The sequence below is a fragment of the Balaenoptera borealis genome (genome assembly GCF_965194805.1).
Source record: "Balaenoptera borealis genome assembly, chromosome: 17".
Lineage (NCBI taxonomy): Eukaryota > Metazoa > Chordata > Mammalia > Artiodactyla > Balaenopteridae > Balaenoptera > Balaenoptera borealis.
In genome coordinates, this window is record NC_138876.1 from 79857074 (window position 1) to 79877731 (window position 20658).

Genomic DNA, 20658 nt, shown 5'->3' on the forward strand with positions numbered 1-20658 from the left:
GGTAAATGCCTCTGTGGAGTGGAAATTATGTATGTAAAGGGTCGGAAAGTGGTCTACATTTTTTTATTTTGAGCCTTGTACTTCTACCTGATTTTTAAAAACTATTTATACATGTACAATTTTAATTAAAAAATTAAAATGCAAGGGGAAGGGTTTGTCATCCAAAGAAGTAAAACCCCCGAGCCGGCTCACCTGCAGTGCAGACCCACCTCTGGCGCTACTTCCTTTCGCCCGGCAGAAACCAGCGGGCACGGCTGCCTGCAATTAGGCAGTCACTGTGGATGGACCCCATTCCCACCTCGCTCGAGGCCACTCAAGGGCTAAGTCAGTTCCTTCGACACATTCCACATTCTTCGTATCAGTCAGCTTAAGCCCATCTGTTGACCCCCGTCAAGGTCTACATTATAATTACGCCCGGTGGACTGCCAATCACGCTACCTTCCCTATGAACCTCCGGAAGGAAGAGAGCGCCACCCTGAACCCCACAAGGCCATCCTATACCATAACCTCTGGAAGGCTGAGGGGGGGAGCGTAGGTTCTGTGACACGCAGGACAGAGTTCAGCGTGCACACTGGTGCATACTAGTGGGTGAATCGGGAGAAAGTACGGAAAGGCACAAAACAACAAACTAGAGAGATTTCCGCTGGCCCGTCATTCTTCACGTCATTACTTTATCTTTTTGGCTGAGAATTTCCACTGTCTAATCGTCCTGTGTTTAACTGTGACTGCAAAAGAGTTCCCGATATCACACAAATGATGTGGAACTGGGGTTCCACAGGGGACCCTGCGCTCCCCTGCTCGCACAGACACACCAAGACTAAAACCACACACAGAGCGATTATCTCTGAGAAAGCCCTGGAGGCTAGGGGGACAGGTGTTCTACAACGAAGGGCATAAATAAGAAAAGACCACTTCAAGTCAGGTGGGAGGGGCAGAGATGCGGTCTAGTCAGAACCCACCCCCCCAGCCCCGGCGTGGCGACCCCCAAGTGTGAGGGACGTCCCAGCCATGGAGGCCCCCCCGGGGAGCAAGGCGTGCAAGCCCGGGTCGAGCTCCCGAGCCCAGGAAAACAGCCCCAGGAAACAAGCCCCCCCCACGCCTGGCTTTTAACAGCAGAGCTGACACCCAGGAGAAGCCAGCTCTGCTCTCGCGGCGCTGCTCCAGGTCCCGGCACCGAGGCGGCAGCTTGAAAAACGCTCGGCCCCGCACGGAGAGTCCCTGGCGGAAGGTGCCTTCAGAGGGCAGGACGGGGGGCACCGCCTCCGGGGGCCGCGAAACGTAGCCGGGGCTCCGGGCCAGGCTCTGGGCCTCGAGCCTCACAGCCACTCTCGCCAGAGCCTCTCCGCCGGCTCACCAGGCGGCTCCTCACGGGGCCCCATTTTACGGAGGAGGAAACCGACAAATCGAGCGCCGCCCGCCTGGACCACGGCGTCAACTCCCCAGTCTAAACCTTGAAAATGGGGCACGGGTTGCGTATCACTGAGACGTGACAGCTTCATGCGAGAGCGACCCCTACCCGCCGGGCCAACAGCTCGCTACCTGAGCTTCCGCTCGACGTCGGGGTCCGTCTGCTTTTTGCTCCCACTCTCCCCAGGCTTTCCTTGGCGCCGGCTCCGAGGATTCCTGACAGTCGGCGTTCCCCGTCGTAGCCCCTCCACTTGCGGACTTAGACTCCTTGCTAACAGTGCCTTTCCTTTCATTGCGAACACTTCTATACCTCCGGGCTTTAAGACCTGGGGCTACCTGCACAACTGGGTCCTCAGCTCTTTGAAGCGGCAGCAAACAGCCCCCGGACTGCCCCCCCCGCGCCCCCCCCCCGGGCCTGAGGCGCCGCAGGTGCTCCCGCGAGCCCGGGAAGCCTCCCCCCGAGGGGGCCTGAGCTCCCGGCCGCACGGGGCACAGCTGCCATCTGGTGGGCGCAAGCGGGAACTGCATCAGCCCGCCCTGGGGCCATTCCCCTGAACGCAGCAAGCTAGCGCCCCTTCCTCTGCCGCAAGCACTTATCTCGAAGGCGCGCAGGTCTGGGCAATATTCTTAAATTTCTTCTAATGTCTCATTTGGTCTTCTAAATTTCACAGCGTTTCAAGGTTTTTTTTTAATGAAAGCCTTGTGGGAAAAAAAAATTCTTTTAATGTTTAAAAGAAAAAAATCATTTTCACGTTCTTTTAAAGATGATTGGAATATTGCTTCAAAAAATATAAGAAATTTAGTTCTATCCTTCAGCATCTTTACATATCTTTCTACATGTATGGATTCGAAGTTAATAAAGAGCGCTCAAAAGCACTTCTTATCCATTCAACACACATTTACTAGGTGCTTACCACGTCCCAAGTAATACGCTAGATCTGGGATATCAACATGAGTAAGACCTGGTTCCAAAGCTCAGACAGAATTCAATGCCTCTGAACATGTTCATTTTAGACAAGTACATTACACAGTCGTGCATTACCCATTCATGTCTGTCACTCCCAATTTCTTCTTCCCAATATCGTCTGGGTCTCCTAGGACATCATTTGATGTAGTATTACTAAAAACCATATGCTACATGCCACATTTTCCTAAAAACTCCTCGTTGTTGTGAGTGATTTCCCCAATCTCCTTGGTACATCTAAATATCATTCCTTCCAAATTAAAAAGAAAAATAAGTTCCTTGTCTCTCTGCTCTGGGGAGAGTGCTAATAATTTTTAAAACATCTTACTCCTTCTTCCTCACGCGAGAAGAATAAAAATGTAGTAAAAATAGCATTGACTTTCAAGCACAAAGGGACTGGGTTCAAATCCTGACATATGTACTGTGCACCACTGACAAAAGTACTCTACCTCCCTGCTTCTGGGTTCTCTCATCTATAAAAAGGGAGCAACAAAGCCAAACTCACAGCATCTTTATGAGGAAGGGTTACAGATAATAAATCTGTAAGATTACCATAGCCCCTGGTATAGTTAGCACAACTTTAGTGTTAATTCTCCTCCCCTTTCTATCACAGGCATACTTGGGAGATACTGCAGGTTCGGTTCTAGACCACTGCAATAAAGTGAATGTCACAATAAAGCAAGTCATACAAATTTTTTTGTTTCCCTATACACATAAGTTATGTTTACACCATAGCCTATTAAGATGTAATAGCATTACATCTTTAAAAAATAATATACATGCCATAATTTTAAAATACAAAGCAAAAAAATTGCAGTAGTATTATCAAAGATCGCTAATCACAAATCAACAAATATTAATAATGAAAACGTTTGAAACAATGCAAGAATTACCTAAATGTGACACAGAGACACAAAGGGAACATGTGGAAATGCTGGAAAAATGTGCCTGACACACTTGTTCGACACAAGGTTGCCACCAACCTTCAATCTGTAAAAAACGCAGTATCTGCAAAGTGCAGTAACGCTAAGTGCACGTATATCTCCACAGTTTTAGCCCTTTTATTTCACCAAAATTTCTCATTGCTCATTAAAGAAGCTTACATAACATTACAACTTCCATATTTCAATTAGAAGAGTGCATCACAATGCAGAAAAGTCCTACTCTATGTAGAGGTAGATTTCCTCTGGTTAAATAAATAGCAACTCATAATTTTTTATGGATTTATGACTCATGCTGAACTGAAACCAAAGGTATTCCTTATATAGGTAATTACTTTTAGTTCCCCAACGCCAAATTTATGTTATTTTAGCACCTCCGTGTGTGGCTCCAAAAACATTAATTTTTCTATTTTGAGTCAGTTCCAGACAAGAGACATAAATTTCCACGTTTTATAAGACTTGTTTCTATACCATCAAATAGTCATGAAGAACAAGGAAACTTAAAAGATTCCCTGGTTAAGCCCCAGGCAAAAATAACAAGTATTCAAGAGACAATTTATGGTTCTTAGTCTAATCAAATTTATTTATCCTTCTAAGCAACATGTTTTTATTTATATCTAATTAAATATTTTATTAATGCAGGTGGACACAGAAAGAAATCTGTCAAGTTCCTCTCCACAGCAGTTCTTTTTCAATTTTGAGAACTCTGGGTGAAGTCACTTTTCTCTTTTCTTTTCCAAGTTAAATCATTCCAGTTCCTTTCATTTTTCTTCACAGAGCATGCCTTACACTTTTCCATTTTTTTCTGACCTATCTGAATTTCTTGACATTTTACTAATGTTTAAGAGATCATTAATTTCTACGCAAAGTACTGGAGAGCCAGCTTAGTAGTAGAGCATCTTTTTCTAATCATGAGGAAAAACAGTGAATCCTCTCCCATGGAAATACGTGCAAGTACATTAGACAGATGTTCTGAGGAAACTAGATTCAACACATTTGGCACACACACACAAAAAAACTTACAAGATTGTTGTTGAGATCTTACAATCATACTTTTATCAAATCAGCAGTTAAAATTAATAAATGAAGTAATCTGAGGCTATGTCTATTCCATTAATTCACCAATACCTTCAATACACATTTTGCACTAAGCTGACATAACAAAAAGGAGGGGATATAATTCCTGTCCTCAGGGCATTTATGATGTCTTAGGAGAAAAATAACAGAAACAAGAAATTATACATGCTCAAGAAAAAAACACAGAGAAACTTCAAAAATAACAGAATAGAAACTGAGTCTGTAATTGCTGAAAAAATGAAGAACACAGAAATGATGAAAGTCAAGTTGGATAATCCAGTGGCAAGATTTCTAGGGTAAGCTCATTTTGAAGTGGCAAATTCTTAGAGGTTATCTAATCCACATCCATCCCATGTGCTTCATCTTTCTCATGAAGAAAGGCCGTGCTGATATTGAAATGAGAGATTTTCTCATTCATCACGGCTTTCAAGATCAGTTCAATTTAATTAGTTTTCCTCTTCCCAAATGAAAAGATTTTCATCTTCAAAAATATAAAATATTTCTAACATGCTTCTGTTGCTGATATCTAAGGATGCCTCAACTTGGCAAAATAGGCAGTCTTGGCCAAGCATTTCAAAGGAGCAATGATAGTTATTTTCTCTTACTACTTGGTTGAGATTTGTTCTTGAGTTCTGGAATCTGTTATTTAGTACGTTGTTATTCTCATCAACTACTTCAAAGATTTCACTTGTCTGATTTCCGGGGTTCTGTGTATTTGAATTCACATGACCCACAACTAGCAACAATGTGTGCAAGAAATTCTTTAAACATGATTGAAACTTATTTAAATTATTTTCGTCCTCTAAGCCCAAGAAGTTAATTCTTTTTAATTTTCTCCTTTTATCCATCAAGTCAAATGTGCTATTAAAATAAAGCCAATCAAATGTACTGCCAATGGCATCATCAATAAATGCTTTTCTACTACTTGCTTTATTGTTCTTATCTCTGAACATGTTTTTGTTTGACTGTAGTAAACATGGGTGTATTTTCATCCATAATTGGAGACTCAAAGAATTTTCAATATCAGAATCTTTACAATATGCGAACCCTCGGTGTTCCTCATTTACAGGCTGGTTAATAACAGTTAGTATTGGGCAATGTTGACCACAAATATTATAGAGTTTATCCAAAGAGTCACCTTCCTGAAGTGCACTGTGAATTACATTATTACCAGGCAATGGTTGGTTTTTAATAGTATCATCAGAGACAGGATGGACTTTGTTACCAGCAGATGTGAAGACATGAGTGACAGATGTGCATACTCTCTCTGACCTATGATTACCCTTCTCCTCTGCATGGTGGTTTGGTATTCTCTCCTGAGAACAAGTTTTATTTTGAACATCCAGCAAATCCTCGTGAAAAGGCTCAGAGTCGCTACAATGAGGCATGTTAAAATAATTGCATCTCAGTTCAGGAGGTTGAGTCAGTTCCTCCAGTTCTGAAGAGGACAGTTCAGCCATGTTTGGGCCTGGGGCCAAATTTCCAAAATGTGAATACGGTACCTCATTGCTGTTATTATCAAGTAGAGTATCCACTGATGTGGTGTCTGCATTGCCATACATGCCAGAATTTTCGAGAGATGATACTCTTAGCAAATGATTTTCTTTCAGGAGCCACTTGCCCTTGTCAATCAGTACCCCCTCTTCCATGTCTCTGAGAATTCTGTTATGACCATTTTGTTCAGTACCATGTTCCACAATGTCTTCCCCATGGTAACTGGCCCTCACATTATTAAAATCACATTTATCTCGCCTTTCCTCCTGAAATTTCTGCAACACAGTTGAATTACTAGATACCTGTTCAGAAGAGCCAAATGACTGACCTTCAGAATCATAAAGACCTACTTTCCCAGCACCCTGAAATTCCATAGACTCATAAGGACAAACCTGAGATGTGTGTGTAGACCCAGAAAAAAAAGATGGTTTCATAATCTCTGCTTTACCATAAAGTTTTTCTATTGTCCTTTTAACAAATCCTTTATTATATTCTTTCTCTTGGGCCATCTCCTCACCACTGTCACTGAGGCCATCACTGGATGTTTTACATGACTGTTCATTCTCACTATCTTGTCTATAATCTGACCAATCAGAAGTCCCTGACCTTTTGAAGTCATTTTTAAAATTAAGGGGAGACTCTGCAAAACTTCCAGTTTCCATGCTTTCCACCATCTTTTTTACTCTCATTTCAGTTTCTCCTTCAATGAGCTGCTTTTCAGTATTTTGCTTAGAATCATAGCAAAATACTAAAGATGGTGGTGTTGCCAGCCTCCTACTGATTGTCTCACAAATGACACCATTCCTTCCTTCTTCTTCTGTAATGTTCCTGCTAGAGACTTTGATCAATTCCAAATTTTTACTAGCCTCTAACTCCTTTTGGATCAATTCTTCAGTAGCTCGCTCTCCTGAATTTACCTTTGTAGTAAAGATATCAGTGTTCTGGTTTTCTAATTCTTCAGAAGATTCCAATTCTGAAATGTTTCTTTCACTTGATGTCATGCTGTTGGTTATTGAGCCTGGTTCTTCAGAAGTCTTTGAGTCTTCCTTATCAAAAGATGTATATGCATTTTTATCCTGAAATTTCTTTAATGAACAATTTTTAAATTCATCTAGAGAACTATGTTTCCTATGAAGTTCTGGTTCAGTTGCATCTTGGAAAAAGCCACCATGGCTTAAATTACTGACATTTTGGTGTGACACCAATATACTAAAGCCATGTTTACACCCAGTGTCTGCCAAAATATTTAGGTCTTTCTGAACTTCACCAACTCTTTCTAACTCTTCGGTCAATTCCAAATTATCAGTATATGTGTTTTCTTTGGAATTTAAAAAGTCACTGGTATTGCAGACTTTGATGGGAATGTAGGCCTCATCAACTGGGCAAGCCGTCTCACAGATACGGTTTTCATCATAAGCACAAGCCTTATGAGAAGACACAGTGTCAGTAAGTGAAGAGACCTCTCCTAGGAAACAAGCCTTATTCATGGAGGTCTGATCCGTGATACAGCCATCATGGCGGAAAGAATTATCACTGAGGTTCCAAGTCTCTTTTGGAGGATAAGTCTTATTCACAGTGCACATCTCACATGGAGAGCAAGTCACCTCTGAAACACAGACTTCAGAGACACTGTCCTCACTGGCAGAACAGCCTCCATCTAAAGAGGAGATTTTCTGTGTTTTCTCATTTTCAATGCATTTAGGAACTATCTGAATGTTGGGTGTAGAACAATTTGCAGAAAGATCTATTGGAACCATGTCCTGTTCTTTCTCAGTGAGTCCAGAGTGATTTGTGGTTGATTCCACTAAACTGGCAACAGCAGCCTTCAAGTCATCCGCTTCCTCTGTGACGGCAACGTGCTTCAGAACCTCCAACAACGCAAGTATTTCTGAAGTTCTGCTGGTAGTCTTGTGAGCATCACCTCGACAGAAGCTGTTCATACCTCCCTTTAGGTTTAGCACCAGGAGCCAAGCTAGAAGAACATTAGTGGATGAATTATATATCGGAGAAGGAAAGGGAATATCTGCAAGTGAACCTGGCATTTGAACAACTCCATTCTGAGTCTTGTGACTACTAGGAACTAAAGCTTGCAGTTGGCGAAGCAACCAGACTGGTAACACGTGTTTTGGAGTGTCCTCTTCCATAAGATCTACTTGAATGGCAGCCTCTACACTTTGCCCTTTTGTAGCTAGGTTTATGTCTTTGTAAACAAGGCTTACCTCTTGTCCTGACTTTTCAGCAGATACCTGACTTTTAGTATTAGCATCATCAATAGCTGACTGTGACAAAGTACAATATTCATGAATGGAAAGCAAGTAAGCATCCTTCAGAGATTCAACCTGGCTCCCATAGAGATCTTTGGTAAGTTCTTCACCGTTATCTTTGTCAAAAGATGTACCGACCTCTTTCCCTAGATTATCTCCTGTCAAACTGGCATTTTCAGTTATATGTTTATTACCTTCCAGGACAAAATTATTTCCTTTTCCAGAACTTTTGCGGGATTTATTTCTTGGAAAACAACTGTTGTTATAACCTACCACACTCCTTTCCTTTGTGCATATTGGAGCTGACTGTCTAGGTTGCAAAGCTGAATCTGAACTTATGTTCTGCAACCATCTCTGTACATAATTTTGAACTGAATGATGGGTAATAGCCTCAGGAAAAACAGCTTTTTTCAAAGAAGCTAAGGAATTTGCCCTGGTTGCGACATGTTGTTTACTTACAATAGTATCTGATTTCAACCTATCCCCTTTTTGTTTTTTCTGGCTTCTTAAAGTTATGTGTGAACTATTAACTTTTGAAACTAAACTCTTCTTTGACGTTCCTCTCAAATACCAAGATGCTCTTTCTGCTTGAGCCTGTGGTCCACAAAAAGCATTGGGTTTCTGCTCAAGAAAGTTAAACATATGAAATAAATTTTGATTTTGAAAAGTATTTTTGCAATATCTAAATTCATTATGGGAAAACACTTTTTCTCCTTGACCAATTTCTCTTTTTGTAGGTCCTCCTAAGTTTACTTTGTTTAGTGGTCTGGATTTTCTTTTGGCTAAAAGTCCCTGAACCTTAGGATTATGAATAGTATTTAATTTATTTCTAGGGAGATTCCTGGAATTCACAGCATTATTACTTTTGGAAGAAAAATAATTTGATTCAATTACCATATCACTTGCATGGAGGTCTTTCTCACAAAGTATCTCTCCTTTAAGGGGACTACGTGAATCTTGCAGTATGGTTTCCTGTGCAATTCTACCTCTTGTGTTTATTCTCTTACTCTTCCTGGGGATTGCTTTCCTTGCAATCTCCCCACCCTGATGCTTGGAATTTATCACATGCTGCTGAGATTTCATCTTCTTTTTGCTGGCAACAGATGATGAAATCTGCTTTTCATTTTCTGGAAGTTCTGTTAAACCACACTGAGAAAACTCACTAATTAGTTTTTCAATTCTTGTGGTGACAGTAGAGGATCCTACTGAAGCTGGGGTCTCTGAAATAGTTTTGTCAGTTCCAGAGTTGTTACCTGAAGAATGAGTTGCACCTGCTAAAAAAGGACTGGATCTATCATTGGTGTTACCATAAGTTCTTAAATTCTTGACACTAGTTTTGTTGTCTGCTGTTACACTATCAACTATACCTTCCTCCACAACTGAGTTTTCTGACGTAGTCTGTGGCAAGCCATTATTATGGGACATCTCTAACATCTTCTGACTTGTAATTTCTACAACACCAGCGCTTAGTGCGTTTGATTTGAGCAGTCTGCTTTCCTTTTTTCTTTCTAAAGATGACTCTACCTGCTCATTGTTAGCAACTTGAACAAGTACCGGTCTGTTGGATACTGATGACATTTTACTGCAAGAATGTGTGAACATGTGATACTCAGATTTGTTTTCCCCATCTTTCCTTTCTTCACTATAGGAAAACTGCCCAATCATTTTCTCTTGCACTTCAGTTTCAGATACTAAGGTCACACTCCCTATCACAGATTTCTTTTGCCTGACTCTCCTTGGTCCAGGTGTAGGGGGCCTATAAAAATGATGTTTAGCTTGATCCTGAGTTCCCTGGGTGGCATTTGTGTCCATAGCAGCATTCTCCCAACTAGCAGAATTGCAAGTTTCAGTATCCTGATCTCTCATTGGACTGTTGATCTCCTCTGCCAAACTGCCCTCTTGATTATTGCCTTTCTCCAGAGGTGAGACATCTGCAGACAATGAACATGCTGTAATCTTTAAACCAGATGATCCATCATCTGTTCTTCCTGGGACACTGCTTATCTCACTCTTTTCATCATTATTAGAAAGATCAGCTCTACAGACAGTGGTTGTCCATTTTATGGTTTCCTCCTCTTTTATCTTGAATCGAACTTTCATCTCAACTGTCATAGTGCCATCTTGATTAAAAATAATCGATTTCTCAACATCATCTTCAGAAGGATATATCAATAAATTCTGAGAATCATTTTTTTCTAAGGCCAAGTAATTTTCAGAAGCAAAAGAATGGTCTGAGTAGCAATCATTACTCTGCATTTTGTCAGAAGAAACAGAATAAATTTGAGACCTTGGGCTTGAAGGTACATGTGTGCTCACTTTCAGATTTTAAAAGTAAAAGATGCCCCACATCAAAATATAATGTGGAAGACAAAGAAGTTATAAATATCCAATAGAAGAGGCAGCAAAGAAAGAAAACAAAAAATAATTAGTATGAAAAATACCATATTGTCTAAATTTCATAGTAAAATGTTGTTAATAGGTTTCTCACCTCTATATATTCATTGGTCAATTTAGTTCACTGTAATATCTGGTACACTTCTACAAACTACTCTTTAAAAGAGAACTTATAACTCTACTTCAGTGAGGAAATTCACAGAATTTTAATCTTAACGAGTTTAATAAGGCAATTTTAAAAAGGAAAGACGAGTTTAATAAGACAATTTTAAAAAGGAAAGTATAAAGTAGAAATTGCTAAGGATTCTAGCAAAAATAAAGAGATTTTTGTGGGATTTGGTTTTGTCGTTTTATTCTGTTCACCGGTACTGAAATTGGGGTCTAACCAAGTGCTGCTTATCTATTCATATAAGCAAGTAATAATCTACAGTGGTATTCATTTTCCTACCTGTGTATATCAAAGTGAGATATCTATACCATTATGAAAGTAAAAACATTTTTAGAATTTATTTTAAAGGCTAGGTTAATCTAGTAATAATTATTAATTTAGCATTCATTTTGTATAATCAGTGCATTTAATTTAATATCAGCCACAAAAGAGAACAGAGCTAGTCAAAGACCCAGATATCTAAGTATTTTTTTTAATGTGTACCTCTAGAGATAACCTTGGAACTCATGCTTTCTAAACTCAGTCAAATTAGTAGTTTGTATAGATGTGCACATGCTTACCATCAATTAAATACCTTTAGTTTCAAAGTATAAGCCCAGAGATACTTCCTCTTATTTTTAGTATACTTTCACCAAAATTATAAATGAAAATGTCTCACTCATCATTTTTTAAAGTAAAACTTAACAAAGCCCTCAGATTCCCTGAAGCCATTAAAAACCATGCTCAGAAACCCATATCAGACAGAAGACAATAAAATCATTTTGATGAAAAATGACCAAGGTGAACTAGCACTACCCTGCACATAAGCTGCTGGGCAGCTGATGCCTACGAAACAGACACATGAACAATTGGCTATTTAGTATATCCATGAAATAACTAAAGAACGACAGTAAGGAACAGTTGAGTCTGCCTAGTTCAGCAATAAGTAAAGGAATTAACACCACTTAAAATGTGTATCATTCCATGTTTACATAAAATAAAAATTAAAAAGGAAGTGTAAATGGCAATCAACACGTTCGCATGGAGCTAAAATACTGAGCACTGTGAATAATGAGATTAGCTCTGCCTGAAAAGGGAATTTACACCACACTCTTGGGTGTCAAGAGGCACTCCTCCTCCCCTATCCAAAGGATAACGTCTCATTGGACGGCATTTCCTAAGGAACTATCAACCCAGAGTACTGTTAACCAGCATGAACTGGCTATATGAACCTTTTTTTTTTAATAAATAAAAAGTGGATTTAAGGGCCTGTGATTTTTACTGGAATAACTTCAGAAAGTAGAGCATGTATGTAGTTAGAGGTTTCTTTTTTTTGTTTTGTTTTGGCCACGCAGTGCGGCATGCAGGATCTTAGTTCCCTGGACAGGGTTCGAACCCGTGCCCTCTTTTCTGCAGTGGAAGCGTGGAGTCCTAGCCACTGGACAGCCAGGGAATTTCCAGAGATTTTTTTTAAATACATTGATCAACTAACCTGAGCTCAGCTATGATCTGCATGGTATTATTTAGAGAAAACTCTGCAACTACCAGAGTGTCACTTACACATATTCCACGGAATTTAGAATTCCTCTCTAAATCAAGAAATGGTGGCACTTCGATCTTTTATCTATATATAAGATGCAAAAACAAAAACAGAAAACAAACAAAAAGATAAACCTCATCAATTTAAACAGATATATCGACTGACTTCAAAAAAATCTTTTAAAAAAATTATCAGATGCTCTCTACGACTCTCTCCAGCTACAAATATAACGAATTTCAGTTTAGAATGTTTTGATCCTCTCCTTTTCTGTGATGAAGGAAATTGGTCATTTAAGATGAATTTTTGTTGTTGTTGAGGTTAAAAAACAAAAACAAAAAAATAAACTCAGTGCTAAAAATAAGAGCTATATATTTAAGTGACTTACTCTTTCTGCTTTGTGACCTAGCATTTCCCTTGGGGTACACACGGTGAGAGATTATCCCCGGTACTTTAGCAGGAAGCAAGTACTTTTGGATGTCATAATTTCCTGGTTTAAATGGCTCCCTTCCTGCTGCCACCACAGCTCCAGAGCTCAGGATCACAGCCTGGAGACTGGGGACCTAGGGGAAAAAAATCAGAGTTATGGTCCTGACATGAACAGCATGAAGTTTTGTTCTTTCCATACGGTGGGTTTATAACTGATTAACTCAGCAGCCTCCTGGGTTTTAAAGTGATAATCACTCACCACTCGCTGGGCACCAAATGACGTATACAAAATACCGAAGAACCAAAGGGGAGGGGGGAAGGGGGTGTTAGACCAACGCCCGTCTTCAGCCCACAGCTGGCACAGCCCGACCGGTCTTCTGCCATGGTAACCAAAGAAACCTTTAAAGGATACACAGCACTGTCCCTGTCCTCCCCACCCAAGCATCCAGCTGGGAAAGGGCCTGACAGACACGCCAGCACCGGGAAAGTGACACGCAGGTCACATGAAAAGCTTTCTGTACCCAACAGAATGTCACTCTTGGCCACGCCTTTTCAAGAAATAGCGTCAAGACAGATTCTGTGCCGACACATTCTATAACGCGAGGCTCGGGGAACTGGGCATGCAAGGAAAAAAAAGGCCCACGGGGCCCACGCCTCGTTGCATTGACCTGGAAGCGAAGAAGAGCCACCGGGGGGAGCCAGCGCCCTCCACGAGCAGGGAGCATGCACACACGCACACACGCACACGCACAGGCGCGGGAAAAGCCTTCCTTCCCCGGGGCCGCCATCACGTCCCTCACGACGCTCACCTTCCTTCCGTCCGTGGCGTAGAGCTTGGTCACCGGGCGCTGCATGACCTCCGTCAGGTGCTGCAGAAAGACCTCGAAGCTCTGCATGACCCTCCTGCTCAGGAAGACCGCGCGCCCTGTCTTCGGGTCGCCATTCCTGAAGACCACAAGCCGCCGCGGCGCGCGCAGCATGCCGGGAGCGGCGGGAGCGGCGGCGGCGCGTGCGCGCTGCGCGTGCGCGCTGAGGGCCCGGCTGCTGAGCCAGGGCCGCGGGCGCCGGCGGGCCTTGTCCAGGTCCACCGGCTGCATCTTCCTGCCGTGGGAGCACAGGTACGACTGGCCGTCCTCCAGCTCCTCCAGGCGCGTGATGCTGTGCCTTCCTCGGGGGGTGCTGATGTTCCTCACCCCGAAGGGTAGGGGCACCTTCCCCGACAGGTTATCCAGCAGAGCATCCAATGTCTTGAAAGAACGAGGGTTCAGCACCACCCGGACGCCGCCAAATTGCGGGTCTCCGCTCTTGTAGAAGCTGATCCTTTTGGCCACGACAGGCTGAGTGACGCCCAGCTGGCGAGGAGAAGGAACCTGACCTTCAGAAGAAATCCGACGAATCATGGAAAAACTGGTGGAAGGAGTTTCATTCATTTTGGTTGAGACCTGGAGAGGGAAGGAAATTATTCATCTTCACACCGTGAAGAATAGGTGCTAATGCTAAAGCCAGCTACCGATAGCTGTTCCTCGAATTTCATTCATTCATTCATTCATTCATTATACCTATTTTGAAAGCTAACTTTCGGGGCTTAAAATAAGACATAAAAGCAGCAGTTAAGTAACGGTATTTATCATTGAAACATTAAAAACAACCTAAAGACACTAATAAGGTCCTAGGTAGGTAAATCGTGATGTATACACCCATGGAAAACTATGAGCCGTTGAACATGGCTTTATTTATTGGCATAGAAAAATGGTCATGACCTATTTATTACTAAACGAAAAAGCAGCTTATAGAATACACATGCTATGCCATTGCCAATGTGTACAATATTTATTATACTAGAAGAAGAAAGTCTGAAGTATATACAGCCCATTGTTGATGGTGGTTATCTCTGATGGCAGAGCTATGGATAATGTTTGTGTTTTTTATACGTTGCCAAATTTTGTGAATCTTTAAAATTACCAGGTATTATTGAACAGGTAAAAAAAAAATCAGAAACCATCATCCAATGAGAAAAGAGAGTTTTGCAACTGATTGATTTAGTTCTGCATGTCCTGGCAGTTAAAGAAAAGGGAGAAAACAGGAAAAGTTTATAAAGTTCAAATTGTCTGTTGGATGGAATCAAATGAACTCATCTAGAGGAAATTGGCTCCTGACATTAAATTCTAGAAGGAATGTCTCATATATATCCTTAACTAAGGGCCATGTTAAGGTAGTGTAAGATGTTTCCATTACAGATTGTAGAACATGCAGGTACATTATCTAACACACTACTAATCTTACTTTGGGAAACGCTGCACTAAACAAATGTTTTTAGAATGAATGACATTACTATGGGCTGCTTAAAATGGTGCAATCTGGTTACTGCTCACTGTAGTGGTTCTAAAGTGAGAACTTCAGGAGGGAATTTAAGAGCCATTTTCACCAATCACTGAGGTTTTTCTCTTCCACTTTCCAAGTGAAGCCAGAGTCTGACTGACAAGTGAGCAGCTTGTGGGAGGGTTTATCTGATGCTGGGCTTGTTTTTCATTGGTAGCATAGTGTGGCTATTTTCTGTTGTTTTAAATCAATGTAATTATTGGTGTCTTTTGACAGAGTAAGAATGCCCTGCAGCCTTGAAGACAAATTGAACAAACTAAATAAATATGATCAGTATTACAGAGATGAACAAGGCATGTCTGTCATTATAAATCAGCTATAAATCTGGCCCAAATCACCTACTTAAATGTTTGCAAGCTGTTGTCTAAGACTCTTCATTTATCTCCAATACGATTTACAAATCTCATTTATATGTAACTTAGGAAACTGCATTCAAAGATCAGCCTAGAAATTAGATGTGTCTCCCCTTCTCTCTTCCCAAGCAGTTTAAAGTAATGATAACAATTCTTAAGACACTAAAGGCAGCTGTAGCAGGCATGCGCATCAGGAGCTGGGGAATCCAGCTTTGCAGTGGAGTCAGCAAAACCTCAATCTCCCCTCATCCTCAGCTGATAAACTGTGCCATGCTCTGAATCTCCAGGCCCTCACCAACTGTGAAAGGGATGAATTCCTTCAGTATTTAAACAAAAGACTTCAGAACTATTTGCCTCTAACTACTTTTTAGGTTGGTTTACTTAGTATTTATTTGAAAATATTTTACATGAATAATGTTTGAGACACATTTTTCACCTAATTTTGGAAATTATATTTATCTATATGTAAGTGCGTAGTGAGGCTTTTAATTCCAGTAGTTTTCTGCCTGGATCTCACTATTTGGAGAGCTGTTGACCTGGTCGTCATGTTGAGAACGCAGTTATGTGAGCTGATATGCTAAGGGTTTTGTCTTGGGGGTTTTGTTCGTTTTGATTTCTTCGTTTTGGGCTAAAATAAGAGAGAGGAGATTTTGTGCTGGGACCAGAAGGGAGACCATGGAAGACAGGGTCAACTGGAGGGAAGAAATGGCCCCCATTGTCCCTATCCCACTGCTGCCCCGTCCTGATCATTGGTTTTGAACCTGATGCATGAAGGGAAGAAGCTAAGGTTACCACATCCTGGGAAGATGCCATATGCCCAGCAGTGGAGGAGCATTTACAGAACGAGTACTTGCAGCGGCGCAGTTGCCAGGCACCTTGATGAGGAAGCTGTAGCAAAAGCAAAATGGAAATGCAAGTTCCTCTGGTCCTAGTTGCATGTAAGAGGATCTCTGGGAACTCCTAGGAGTCACTGGGGGAAGTTTTGGAGAGTGTTGAGAGTTTGCATACGTGTGGGTAAGGTTTAAGAGCCTAGGGTGAGGTGGGCATTGCACAGAGCACGGTGAAGAGTCAGTATTATGGGTGAATAGAAGGATCTCCGTGCATACAGCGCACCGTATCATCACTGGGGAACAGAGTGCAAAGTTGCTTCGTTCCAGAGGGAGCGTTTCAGCCTTTGCCTTGACATCATCATATGTATGTCCTACGGTGTCCATGGGAAAGTCACAGAGTAATTCAGTAGCACAATTGAGGAAGAGTCACGGTACCAGGAAAACATCAAGGAGAGATGCTGAGGCTGGGGAGAGGTGGCGGTCTCCAGAGGAAGAGCTGTGTACAGCTGCGATGCCAGGGGCACAGAGTGGGGGGATGCCCTCCAGGAAGAAGGCAGGGATTAGCGCAGCTTCTGCTGCTGCACGCGAGCAGACCGGCGACGCGGTCAGTCAGCCTTGACAGTAGGGCGTCCGCTTTCGTGAAACAGAGCTACCCGCCTCCACAACTTTTAGCTACCCTGTCTTAGTTGTGCACCTTTCGTAATCAGCTTCAAAGACTAATCGGAATTATTTGGATGGAAATTTTTTTAATGTTTCTTTACATACATTTCAGATAACAAGGTTTATTCTTTGCCCTCTGAAATCGGATAATGCAGTAGGATACTTAGGGGCTATGTAGGGAGCAAAAAAACTGAGTACCTAAAGTGGTCTAATTCTTCTCCCAGCAGGTTATGCTGAGGGAGGAGAAGTGGAGGTGGACAGAGGGAAAAGAGGAAGCTAGGATCTTCAGGCCCTCTACTTTCCTCACCACTGACTGCCCTAGAGGTAGCAAAGGACCCAGTTAACAGTCTCTTGCCTCCAGCCCAAATTATATTGAGATCTTCTTCTAATGGCCTGAGGCTTGCTGTCGATATCTTCCCCACTTCTCTGCAAGCTCTTCATTGCCTACAATCAGACCACGGACCTGTCATGGATACTTGCGTCGCTTTTTAACATAAAACGGATTTTTTTTTAATACCCTTGGTTTCACTAGGTTCAACCATTGTTATGCTGATCCGTGCCTTCATTGGTCTGAATCATCTGTGCTGCTCAGAGCTAAATAGTTGCCTCTACCAAGAGGGCTGTACCTTCTCTCCACTACTCACTTGACAAAACAGATGACGGATTCACAAGATGCAGGTGCATCATGTCCTAATTATATTTTTAATTTACTTTTCTAGCATGTAGTAGGAATTCAAGCAATTCAGAAAGAAAAATGAAGTAGAAAACAAAACGTAAGAGAGGTATATTCATAATGTTCTATAGCAATTCAGAGATCTGCTGCTGCAAGAAAAAGTAGTTCATCTCACAGGTCATAACGCTGTGGGGTGGCCTTGGGGCTGAGGGTTCAGAAGAGAAGCACATGGCAGCGACAGCACTGCTGAAGCACAAGCAGCTTCCTCCTTCTTAAGATGTTGCACAGATTGCTCTAAAGAGTTAATAGAGCTTTTATAATCAGAAGAAAACAAAACTTTTCCCATGTTTTAATACACTCGAATTGCTTGATTTCCTGATACTGAAGTTCCCTTCTACTTTAATATCAGCATATTGTGAAGGTTTCTTGCATATTTAGGTAAAGATAATATTAGCAGTGTTTATTGTTTTTCTAATGGTTACATACAGAACACAAATATGTAGGCTAGATATGTAAAATAAAGTACAACTGGCTAAAATAGATTATTTTCAAAATAAAGATTTTAAATAGTTTTGTACTTACCAGAACTTGAAACTTCCCTTATAAAGGAAAAGATGGGTTAAGTTGTTTGAATGATTCCCATAAATGTTACCGGATATGTAACCTGCTTGTTTCGTGCAAGGAAACTAATGTCTTTGGATTTATTCTTAGTGTATTCACTCAGGGATTGAGTACAGCCAATTAATTTAATCCGAGGTGATGCTAATCACCAGACAGAATTCACCTTAAGGGGACCATAGCCAGAAACAAGCCAGTTCCCGGCATGCTCTGCAGTTCTGAAATCTTCCTAATTAGTTGCCCTTGCATTGCATCTTGTTTACCTAGTATCATTCTCAGGAGAAAATACTTCGCCAATTCATAAGCATTTCCCTCCCAGACAGCCTTAAGTCCTCATTTATTTTTATTAAAGAGAAAAAGTTGTTACGCTGCTAAAAATGACATTTTGTCATTCTTTGATAAGCAAGTCTGAGTCAGTATATACTCATGGTAGTCATTAAAAAGAAAAGGACCTAAGCCTTTTGCTTTTGTTTTGTTTTGTTGCTTTACTTTTAAAACTCTAGGTTTTTTTTTTTAATTGGAGTATAATTGCTTTACAATGTTGTGTTAGTTTCTGCTGTACAATGAACTGAATCAGCTATATGTATACTTATATCCCCTCCCTCTTGGGCCTCCCTCCCCCCCACAATCTCACCCATCTAGGTCATCACAGAGCACCAAGCTGAGCTCCTTGTGCTATACAGCAGGTTCCCACTAGCTATCTATTTTACACATGGTAGTGTATTTATGTCAAGCCTAATCTCCCAATTCATCCCACCCTCCCCTTCCCCACCACTGTGTCCACACATCCATTCTCTACATCTGCGTTTCTATTCCTGCCCTGAAAATAGGTTCATCTGTACCATTTGTTTAGATTCCACATATATGCATTAATATATATTTGTTTTTCTCTTTCTGATTTACTTCACTCTGTATGACAGACTCTAGATCCATCCACATCTCTACAAATGACCCAATTTCGTTCCATTTTATTGCTGAGTAATATTCCACTGTGTGTGTGTGCGCACACACACACACACACACCCACCCCACTTCAGACTATACTACAAAGCTACAGTTATCAAGACAGTATGGTACTGGCACAAAAACAGAAATATAGATCAATGGTACAGGATAGAAAGCTCAGAGATAAACCCACGTACCTATGGTCACCTAATCTGTGACAAAGGCAAGAATATACAGTCTCTTCAATAAGAGACTGGACATCTACATGTAAAAGTATGAAATTAGAATACTACCTAACAGGACTTCCCTGGTGGTGCAGTGGTTAAGAATCCACCTGCCAATGCAGGGGACACGGGTTTGAGCCCTGGTCCGAGAAGGTCCCACATGCCACGGAGCAACTAAGCCTGTGTGCCACAACTACTGAGCCTGCTTTCTAGAGCCCATGAGCCACAACTACTGAAGCCCGTGTGCCCAGAGCCTGTGCTCTGCAACAAGAGAAGCCACCGCAATGAGAAGCCCGCGCACAGCAATGAAGAGTAGCCCCCACTCACCACAACTAGAGAAAGCCAGGGCGTAGCAACGAAGACCCAACGCAGCCAAAAATAAATAACTTTATTAAAAAAAAAAAAAGAATACTACATAACACCATACACAAAAATAAACTCAAAATGGATTAAAGACCTAAATGTAAGACCGGACACTATGAAACTCTTAGAGGAAAACATAGGAAAAACACTCTTTGACATAAATCACAGCAAGATCTTTTATGACCCACCTCCTAGAGTAATGAAAATAAAAACAAAAATAACCAAATGGGACCTACTTAAACTTTAAATCTTTTGCACAGCAAAGGAAACCATAAACAAGACAAAAAGACAACCCTCAGAATGGGAGAAAATATTTGCAAATGAAGCAACGGACAAAGGATTAATCTCCAAAATATACAAACAGCCTTTGTGTTTAATGTAAGCACTCTTGCTTATTATGGTATCAATGTAGTTCTATGAAAATGCCTGTAAATGTAACAATTTGGCTACTCAGCATAACGGGACAAATGAGAGAGGCACCACCCAGAAATGATGTGACACTTCTGCACACACAGCTCTCCCACCGCTCTGCTTAATCATCATGGGGTTTGAACATGTTTCAGGACTTTGTCACACATGCAGTCCCCAGATGACACGCACTGCCTCTGATGGCTACCCGTAGCCTAATCTGATTTGAAGACACCTCACCTAATCAGATTTACCAGGCTTCCCGCCTCAGCTCTGAACCGCAAAGACAAGGTTCTCTGGGAAAGAAGGACCAGGTTCACACTTGTGCTGCCAAACGTTGCCTCCAAACAGACCACAAAAGGAAAAAGATTATAAAGCTGCACGGTTTGCCTTGTAAATGCTGCCTTTGTAACAAATGACCAATTAAAAAGTAAAACGAGTAAGAAAGGGAGGGAGGGCAGAGAGAGAGAGGCACTGAGTGAAGGAAGGAAAGACAGAGGGAAGGAAGGGAGGGGGGTAGATAAGAGAAACAGTAGTGTTTAACTTGATA

The 20658-nt window shown here is 41.5% G+C and overlaps 1 protein-coding gene across 8 annotated transcripts in view; it reads right to left on the minus strand.

Moving 5' to 3' along the window:
• The window catches only part of LOC309615309 (oxygen-regulated protein 1-like), a 168553-nt gene that overhangs the window by 32656 nt on the left and 115239 nt on the right, over nt 1-20658 (minus strand). For 5 of the 8 annotated variants that reach the window (XM_082364740.1, XM_082364737.1, XM_082364738.1 and 2 more), the window contains 3 exons: nt 13465-14097; nt 12615-12789; nt 1892-7855 (listed from right to left, as the gene is read on the minus strand). In XM_082364740.1, the coding sequence (XP_082220866.1) occupies nt 4836-7855; nt 12615-12789; nt 13465-14097 (3828 nt within the window). In that variant the 3' untranslated portion in view covers nt 1892-4835. Of the gene's footprint in view, nt 1-1891; nt 10463-12614; nt 12790-13464; nt 14098-20658 lie in introns of those variants that run through there. The other 3 variants (XR_014236717.1, XM_082364742.1, XM_082364743.1) reach the window with 2 other exon arrangements.